The sequence below is a fragment of the Cyanistes caeruleus genome, chromosome 10 (assembly GCF_971803275.1).
Source record: "Cyanistes caeruleus chromosome 10, bCyaCae1.hap1.1, whole genome shotgun sequence".
NCBI lineage: Eukaryota > Metazoa > Chordata > Aves > Passeriformes > Paridae > Cyanistes > Cyanistes caeruleus.
Genome location: NC_141710.1, coordinates 1,588,748 through 1,598,869, shown reverse-complemented (window position 1 = coordinate 1,598,869; position 10,122 = coordinate 1,588,748). Strand labels below are relative to the sequence as shown.

Genomic DNA, 10,122 nt, shown 5'->3' with positions numbered 1-10,122 from the left:
TAGCACTGGCTGGTCGAGAGGAACAGAGAAGGTGGATGAATGGGAGTCTCCCTTTCCTCTTGAGGAGCTGCATTTCTTTACCTGTTGGAAAAACTACTTATAGCAGCTGCTGTAGCTGATTAGTTCTTCCTAATGGGAATCATCCTAAAAACCAGCAGCACTCAGGAAATGGCTGCTGATTTGCTCCCTGTAATGTCCATAGCAAAAATTTTTTACCTTGAGAAAGATAAACCACTAAATTAGAAAAAAGTAGTTCAAATAAACTTCCTAATACAAATTCTTAAGTCCACATTTCAAAGGCAGAAAACAGCCTCTTGTCTGTCCTAGGGTGGTTTCCTAGTCACATGTGCAAACCTTGGGCAATCAGAATCCAAAACAGCCGTCACCGACAAACACGAGACAGCACAACCACAGCTTGGCTCCTTTCCCTCTCCCAACTCATCAATTGTCACAAATTCTGACGTTTTAATAGCACTGCCTGAGGAGTTGTGCTTATTTGCCCCTCTGCTCTTTGTCCCTCCTGGATTCATGTTGCAATCTGAAGGACTTGAAGTATATTGAAAAAACAAAAACATTCAAATCAGTTGTTTAATGCAGACACCAAAAATCACAAGGTTTGTGAAAAAAAAAAAAAAAAAAAAAAAAAGAGGCAAGAGCCAGCTGTGCTGGGCACTCATTTGCCAACAGCCTGGTGGGGGTGGAGACAGGAGACAACAGCAATCAAGTCTGGAAACCTTTGCATTTCTTTTGCCTATGCCAGGCTCTTTCTCATCTGCCATGCATACCTGCCCCTGGCAGGGAATGAGCACAAGCAGAGTTTCTGCCCCAGGAACACTTGGGGTACAAGCACAGAGCCGAGTGTCCCTGCAGGAGCTGCCCGAGCTGTTCCCAGCACTGACACAGCCCCAGGCTTCTGGGCTGCCCCCAGTGCAGCCAGCAAAATGCCACTTTCCTCCTGCCCTGCTCCTATATTACACTTCCAGTAGAAAATGATGCAGCCGACTGATGGAGTAGAAGTAGACACTCCAACCGTAATTACTGAAACTGCAGGAGGTTAATTATTTGTACCGAATAATTACTCAAATGCTTGCAGTGTGCTGTACCTCAAATCCAAAGCTGTGTGCTTGTTTACCTGCATGGAGATCCTCTGAATCTCCTGACAGTGAGACTGATCTCATTTGAGACACAGACCTGTCTCTGATGTAATTATGTCTGCAGTGATGAGTAGCACAGCCCCAGCCCCTGAATGTAGATCTGACTCCCTTCAGTCTGCAGGTTATAGATGGCAAACTGCACTTCAAATCCAGCTGGGAGAGGGAAGAGAGCAGAGGCAAATGTTGTGACAGTGTGGCCACAAGAAAAGAGGGGGAAAACTGACCAGGAATATATTTAGTCTATAAATTGAGTACCTTTAGTGATTCATGCTATTGCAATTCATTAAAGGATTACTGCCCCCAGCTGCTAAATCACATGTTAAAGCCAACTGCTCTCCATTTCACTTCAAATTAAAATGCAGGGCAGCCACAGTGACGTCCAAGGAGTTCACTTATGTGACCTGGGAGAGGTGGATTACTGGGCTCTGGTAAACAGTCTCAGTTTGAATTTCCAGAGCTGATGTGGAGACATCCTTACAAGGCTGGTGATCACAACAATCATGAGGTTCTGGAAAATGCAGAAGCCTAACATTCTCTGAGACAAAACTCACAACATTTATGAAAAGCATCTTGGGAACCTAGTGCTTGTGATGTTGCCCTAGTGAGCCTTTTGATCTTATTCAGATAGATTGGGAAAATCTCAAAGGGTGCTTTTGTACCAAACAGCACAGTAATATTTCATGGGAAAAGTTGTTTACAAGCAGTCACTTAAGAAAAAAGTACCTATCTAATGTTAAACCACTTTAAAGAGAATTAATATCAACTTGCAATGATCTTTCTTAGAATACCTTCTCCACAGAGCAGTGTTTTGTTTGCCTGGTCCTTGTGGTGTCACTGTAGGCAGGCTTTATACATACATAAATCACTGATTGATGTGCTCTGTCTTTCAGCATCTTTCTTTATGTTACCAAACTTCTCGTTGTGTCCAAATATATCCAGGAGGTGTGTGTGTAAGAGAGAGTTACAGAACTGGCAACAGAATCCTGTCCAGATTACACCTCCATAATTGTTAGAGGTCAGCAGGAGGACCAAGTACTGTTAATCTGCTGTTACACAAAGTCACCTATGGCTCCATATAGAATTACTTTATGCTATTTACACAGTTATCTTTACTACTTATCATGGAAGTTCCCAATACAGGTAAACATGAATGGACCTTGCATAGACAAAACAACCTGTGAATTATCAACATCCTTGTCATTGGGCACTGGCATAAAAATTTGGCCCAGGACACGAAAGGCTGGGGATTCACAAGTACCTCTTCCATTCTTGATCTTCCCATGTGCCAAAGGTGCTCAGCAGAAGGAACCTGATCCAGGATGCAGACATTTTCCCCATCCTCCCTATGGAAGGTGTTATGGAAGACCTCTGTTACAGGTTGAATATTAAGTATACAAACATAGTTTCTGTGACAGATGTCCATGGTACATTCATCTTGGAGAAAAATAAACACGGCCAGTAAAAAGAAACTTCTAGATCCTTTTATTGATGAGGATTGAGGAGCACAGGACCATGGTTAAAGCAAATAGGCAATATTACAGTTCGTTCACTTGCAACAATTTCACCTTAGGGATACTTCTCACCCAAGAAGTGTCCCTTGGCAGCAAAGCCTCTAGGACATCCCCATTCATCCCCCCCACCTCTGAACTGGGATTTGTTACACCCTCAGTGGTGCTGATGCAGCTGTTTTCAGAACATCCTATAAAACAGATCACTGGGATAATCTCAGTTAAAATGAAAACACCACTTCTCTTTGAAGAGGTATTTTTAACCTGCAACCTCAGAAGCAGTTGCATCAGCCAACAGGAGAGAGTGGACACTGCAATGTGAGAAGAGTAACAAACAGTTTGGGAATGAGGAGAGAAGATCAGCAGGAACTGTTCAAACTCATTTTGCTGCCAAAAACATTTCATGCAACCAGACACTGATCTCTTCCTGGCTCACACTTGGTGGAATTCTTCAGATGAGTGTGAAATAGCCAAAAGCCACATTCAGCACTTTCTGTGTATTGCTTTAAGCAAACAGAAGGTGGAGAGAGTCTGCACAAGGAAAATATTGCACAGAGTGAAATCAAGGACCTTTTTAAAAAATCCAATGTATTTTTACATAAAATGTAACAATTTCTAAAAATATTATCTTTAGAAATACAGAATTCTTTTCTCTAGTCCAAGGGACAGAATAGCAGTTTAAATTTCTCGCACTGGTGTTCATATCTAATGACATTTTGCTTTCTTCAAAGGTCAGATATATATTTCACTTGTCTTCTATAGGTAGGTGGCTGTTCTGGAAGACCTAAAAGGCTCTTACAAGATCTCATTTTTCTTGCCCATTTTTCTTGCCCTGATACACCAACCAGCTCTGCAGCCTCTCCTCCTGAGCTTCCCAGGGCTTTGGTGGCAGGTAGCCAGCAGCAGCTCTGACATGGTGCAGCTGTGAACTGACATCAGGCTGCTGGAGAAGGTTTTTGTGAGGCAGAACTGGGAGCTGCCTCAGCAGAGACTCAGAAATGGTGCTCACACTTAGTCCCTTGCCCTGGGTCCTGTCTGAGCCATGGTGTGGGTACCCCTGTGCCCAGGCTGGCACCTCTCTGCTCCTGCCCTGCTGCCCCAGTCCTCCCTCACCCAGCAGCACATCCACCTCTCTAATGCCCAGCAGGGCCATGTGCTGGCTGCCCAGCAGACACTGCTCTAAGGTGGTTTCCCATCAGGTGGAGATTTTACCAAACCATCAGTGTTTTTCAGATTGTCAGATGGAATCCATGAGGCAGTGAATACACCAGCACACTGCAGGAGTGTTTCACCGAGTGCAGCAGTTCCCAGAGGCACCTCTCAGAGAATGTTTTCACTGCCAAGCTTGCAAGAATATACTGTGTGAAAACAAAATGGTTGTTGTTTTCACAGCACATTTGGTTAAGGATCCTCTGCTGTAGGTGATGCTGTCACGAGACTTGTGGTTACTCCTTTGCTTTGCATTATCTATTTTTAATTTTCCTTTTTTCCAGAAAGGCATCTGTGACAGGTGGGTGAAAATAACCTTAATTCAATATCTCCTCCAGAAGGTTCTGCCTTTCACATCAGAACAAAGCATGGAAGTTCATCCAGGATAGCATTCACTATATTCTCAGCTGTTGTGATGAAAGATCTGCGGCCTTCTGGCACGAAGAAGGCAGTGATGAGCCCATGTCCTCTTACCATGTGTTGATCGCTTCCCCACTTCAGAAGCTGGGTGGTTTCCATCAGTCTTGCACAATAACAAGGTGAGGACAGCTCCTCTGCTGTGACTGTGCTCTGTCTCAGGATGGTGGTGGAGCAGGTGACACCAGGCGAAGCTGCTTCCTCCTGACGATGGATTTGAGAGAGGCTGAGATCTCTCTGTATCGAAGCCCATACAGAAAAGGGAACAAAACTTTAGGAAGAATCATGAGGACGTTGCAGACTGTCAGGGAGATCAAGATTCCTGTCTGCAGTCTGATGACAACATTAGCGCACAAGAATGATTCTACAAAAAGAGCCAGGAGTGGAAAGAAGTAAAAAAATAACACAGTGTTGTGCATTAAGAATGTTACACTGGCTCTGGAGCAGATGCTCTCCCATATACCTGAGTGTTTGGTTTTAAAATACAGAATAGCATAGCAACAAAATATTACAGACAGGCAGAGAATGATAACTGTGGTAGAAAGCCAGAAACAGAGTTTCACAGCATCAGTCCGATTCAGAGTTAATATTAGTATCACTGGAACTGAGCACGCCTCCATGACACAGGGCACAAAGCTGTGTGTAGTCCATAGCACCAAGAAGAAAATCCCAGGGAAAGCTCCAGAACACATCCACAGCAATCCAATGATTTTTTTAGTTCGTGAAGGAGGCAGAATGGCGATGTAGCGCAAAGGAAACAAAACCGCGATGTACGTGTCCAAGACTATTGCAACAGCTGTGAACAGTCCTCCACAGTAAGCCACTGCCAGCAAAAACAAGAGGAGGACACAAGCTTCCTTTGGGAGGTGTAGATGTGCTGTGTTGAGAGCAGCTGACAGGGTGTAGAACAGCAGGTAGATCAGATCAGAGAGCAGAGCGTTTCCCAGCAGCATGTACCTTGTTTCCTGGCGGATTTTAAACCGAGAGAAGATCACAAACAGGATGGTAGGGATGATGAGGACACCTGCCAAGAGGCAGACAACTGGAGAGATTAAAAACATCTTTGTGTTCGTGCCTGATGGGGTGAGAGACCATTCCTCCAGCAAAAGGAGCAAAGTTGTGTCATCCAAATTTGAGGAACTGTTAAACTCTGTCTTCCTGAGGTGGATCACAGTTCCATTCGCTCTCCTTACTGAGGTACAGCCAGGGAAGTCCATTTCCTTAGGATTTTGGGATGATTATCTGACTTGGAGAAAGCAAGATCTTCTATGCTGAATCCTTAGAAAGGAAAAATGAAGCAGAGGATGCAAAAAGCCCATGGAAGCAAAGTGATTTCTGTAGCCAATTCTGCCAGCTCTCCTCAAGGACAGAAAGTTCAAACTTGCAAATGAATTCTGTGGTGCCAAAGATGGTTTTGCTCAAAAAGGAGGTTTTCTTTTCTTTCTGCAAAATCTAATGCTTAGAAAAAGAGAATGAATCTCTGTGTGGCTTAAAAAAGACTAAATCCCTCAGCCAGCTGTTTGAACAGAAGTGAATGGGTTGATCATTTTCAGTAATTTGAGTTTTTTCTCATCACATTATCACTCCAATGAGGCAGATGAAATATTAGTCTGATTAAACAAATATGCTATGATATAGATCAACATTCCACCTGTACTGATGTAGAAGAGTCATAAATGTGATTGGGTGGTTTTGTACCAATTTGTATGCAACAACACAATTGATTTGAAATGATCAATAAAAAAGGCTCTCAATCCTGTTGTAAAATTGTAGCACAATCACTCTAGTGAATGAAATTATCTTATTTGCAGATGAAAACCATTTTTGGTTCAGTGAATCAATCCATGTTATTCATGAATGATAAACCTTCCCCTGCCTTTTTTCATGCATGATATACAAATACTGAATTCTCATCTATTGCAGCCTTCCAGGCCGGGATGAGACACACACTGTCCTGTACCAGCATTCCCCAGGGCACACTTGGCACTTCCAGTGTCCATTTGGAGACCAATTCCTGGTTTCCTGGCCCACACACTGTTGCTGCACTGTGCTGCTTTTAATGCCAGATCTCAGTACCAGAGCTGGGGGTGCAATGAGAGAAGTGTGAAGGATCTGGACTGCAGAGAAGGAACACTTCAAGTTCTTCCAGGGCATGGCATGATAAAAAAAAACAAACAACCAAACTGGGTTTTTTTGTTTGTTTGTTTTGTTTTTTTGGTTTTGTTTTTGTTTTAAATAGGATCACTTAACCTGGTATTATTGTATTCATTTTCTTCCCAGCACTACCAGCACAGAGCACCATGCAGAGAGGCAGAAAGTCCTGCTGTGCCATGGACATGCTGCCTCAGGGCACGCCAAGTAACGAAGCAGACAGCTGATGGAACTCAGCATCATCACATCTTGTGCACATTTCATTTCCTGTCACACTGATAGCTGGCACCCATGGACTGGATGGTAAGACAGTTGACAGGGTGCACCATATGGAACAAAAAGATAGAAGGAAAAAGCAATGATAATTTTAAGCACGGCATTTCAATTGCTATGATGTCTGGGACAGGCAAAACAGAAGGTGATTATTTTTGCTCATTCAATCCTGCATCCACTGAAAATTTTGTGAGCAATATTGATGCAATTATACATTTGGCATCAGGGTCATGCCCTGCATCTATAATTGAGTCACAACACAGTGAATACCTTAAGTAGACAGTAGCACTCAAAACCGTTGAATTATACTTTTGTTGCAAAATGGAAGGGAGGGAATGAAAACTCATGTGCCTAAATCACCTCCAACTGTAATTTCAGATCTCTGTTAACAGTGGAGCTGTTTGCTGCTTCCCAGCTCCTGGCACTCAAGGATGTTCTGTTAATGGGCAGACTCTAATTTCAATATAAAATCACAACTCTATTTTCCACCAACTGCTTAGGATTCAATGTGAAAAAACAATAGTTCATTGTCACACCAGCTGGCAGAAAAATAAATCACAGGGTAGGTTTTGGTAGGAAGGGGACTTAAAGTTCATCCAGTTCCAAATGAGTGACTGAAAGCTCACTCAGTTGATACCCATGACAAAGGGAAGGCGTCCCATGGCTCACATATAAAGAGTGTCAGGGAGCCCAAGTGCACAGCCCTGAGTGTCCTGTGCTCAGCTGCTGGCAGAGGCAGCCCCATGGCATCAGCTTCTTCACTTTTACCTGTGCCCCTGTAAAAGCCTTAGGAATGCAGAAGGGCTTTAGTTTTACAAAAATGGGCAACAGCAAAAAACTGGCAGAGAGATTCAAGCCCATCAGACCTGGGCAGGACCAGCCAAAGCCACTGCCCCCAGATTTCCACAGGGGCTTTTAACTGTTCAGTAGAGCTGTGCTGGATTTAGAATGTGGAAGGTTGGTGTCTTGGTACATGGATAGAACTCAGAACAGGTGTTTCTGAGGAATATCTGCTTGTTGTCTCCTTTAATTTTCTTCTTAGGAGGCATTTCCACATCTGGGCATTTGCAAGGGGCTGGCAGCTCTGAGAACCACTCCTGAGGATTCTGAACTGAACTCCTTTTGCCATTGCATCTCAGTGTTCAATAGTTCGTGGTGCCAGCCTGAATGATCCTCTTGAAATTTCCTGTAAGCCTGGCCTTAATGCTCTGGTTATTGATTTTTTAAATGCTCTCTAGGAAATTTATGTTAGGTGGACGCACTTTTTACGTATCTTGCTGATGCAGACACAGTATTAGCAGCCTCTCTTCTGCCTCAATACAGTCTGTATTGATTTTCAAGCTGAACCACGCACTGTTAATTACTTTACTCATTTCTGCTTCAATAAGCATCCTGCTGAAAGCTTAGTTAATTATCTGATGGGTTTGGGAGAGCTCAGGTTGCATGCTGAGCACTGTAACTCCTGCAAAGACTGCACTACATTGTATGCTGTAAAAGGCATTGTCAAACTGAGCAGAAAAGGTTAGAAATGTTACTGTCTTACAGCATTTGGCACAGATTGAGCTGCATACACACAGAGAGAAACTTCTGACTTCACAGAGTTCACTTGGCAGATTCAACAGGTGCTGCTGTGACAGGGAGCACCAGACAAGAAAGGGAAGCAAACAGAACAGTGCTGGGATTTCAGTGCTGCCCTTCATCCCAAGAGACTGTGATAGAAGGGGATACCCAGAGGAATGGTCACATTCACCTGGGTATTCACCAGTCTTTGATGTGGCTTTGTATTCCAGCAACTCACACCGTGTCCCAGGTGTGTCCTGTGCTGTGGGTCTGCCCCAGAGCCTGCTGCTCCTGCCCAGGAGCCCAGGGAGAGCAGGGTAGAAAGGCTGCCTCACATCTCCTCAAACAGAAGTGTTTTGGATGAGACAGTTTGGTCCAACAAATCAATATTTTTACTGGAATGTTGTTTCACGTGTCTATTTCCAGCCATGTTTAGCAACAGAGCCTTTTCCTCAGGAGCCTTCATGTGCTGTTAGTTTCTTCAGCTTCCTTCCACGAATGTCCTCTGCCCCTTCTGGGTTTATGTGAGGCCAGAAGGCACCTCCCTTGCTGATGAAGCTTTCCCAGCCATGAACAGCCAAGTGTCCATGAGCAGGCCAGCTCCTCCCAGAAGGGCAGGAAGAACCAGGTTTCCTGCTTGTGTCCATATTCTCACTCTGGGCAAATGAGCTGCTGCAAGTGAAGAAAGTAATCAGAGCAGTTTAACTGTGGTGTTTTTCTGGTTGAGCCTTCCCTTTTTCTTCTCCTTTAAACAGACAGTCAGTCAGAAGACAACTTTTTGCTAAACCTTTAAGATTCTCTCTAAACTTTTCTGCAAGCAACAGGGAGAGGTACAAGTTGTCCATGCCTCAGCTATCCATCCCCACGTGGCTCCAGAAGGATTGTTCAGTGCCTTGCTTGTTATTTGCTGTAGATAAGAGACACACACACTGCTCTTGTAACAGTACAAAGTTCACAAATCAGGCAGAGCAGTTACTAAAGTTAAGGAAGTAAAGAAATGGGTGTGAAAGTTAAAATCAGATTACAATGCTTTGAAAGGTCAAAGGAAACCTGGAACAAAAGAAAACAGGGATTAGAAAGTGCTGGTTTGAAGACATTTTAATGAGGCTTCCAAACAAAAGAGGACATTGAGAGAGACTGGGAGGACTCAGCATTAAATCCCTACATCACTTTTTCTAATTCCATATACCATCAAGCCACGGTGATCACAAAGTCAAAATAAATTTTGTACCAAATCATCCTTGCAGGTGCAATATTGAGAAATAAACTGGATGTCAGAAGAACAGAATTCCTAAATATTTGACAGATATTTCAAGAAAAGTTTAGAGAAGTAACAGTATAAATCCCAGACACCTCCTGCTTTCCTGCATGGCCCTGACTGCTGCAAGCTGCAGCCAGCAAAACTCACTCATTTTTATTCCCTGAGCCTGGCAAGGCAAAGAAAGACAGGTTTTACTCTTTTGTGCTGAAAGGACACACAAATGTGTTTTCCTGTGACAAGCTGCAGATGTGACCAGAGATTTATAGCAAGCAGCTCCTACTTTTCATGGTCATTTCTGGACAGACTCACAGGACTCCAAGAGAAGCCACCCTAGACTGTTCCTTCCATTTAATGATCTCTCCTGCCTGCCTACTTTTCATAACAATGCATCTGTGAAACAGGACAAATAGCCTACTAAATAAGGCCTATTTGTAAAATATAGGTTCTTTCCTGAAGCAGTTTAATTTATAAGGAGAAATCTTGCTTAAATTTTGAACATTATACAATTACACTGGTACTAACAGGAGCTACTTGCAGAAATCTAAGTCCTTGAGATAAAGAACAATAACATTATTCTTATCTGAGTATT

General features: G+C 43.4%; 1 protein-coding gene across 1 annotated transcript; it reads right to left on the bottom strand.

Annotated features, from left to right (window-relative positions):
* Positions 1-3,267: 3,267 nt before the first annotated feature.
* On the bottom strand, positions 3,268-9,462 carry GPR148 (G protein-coupled receptor 148). Its single transcript, XM_086843957.1, has one exon. The coding sequence runs from the start codon at positions 5,503-5,505 to the stop codon at positions 4,447-4,449; it is 1,059 nt and encodes a 352-aa protein (XP_086700083.1). The 5' UTR covers positions 5,506-9,462; the 3' UTR covers positions 3,268-4,446.
* Positions 9,463-10,122: the final 660 nt, after the last annotated feature.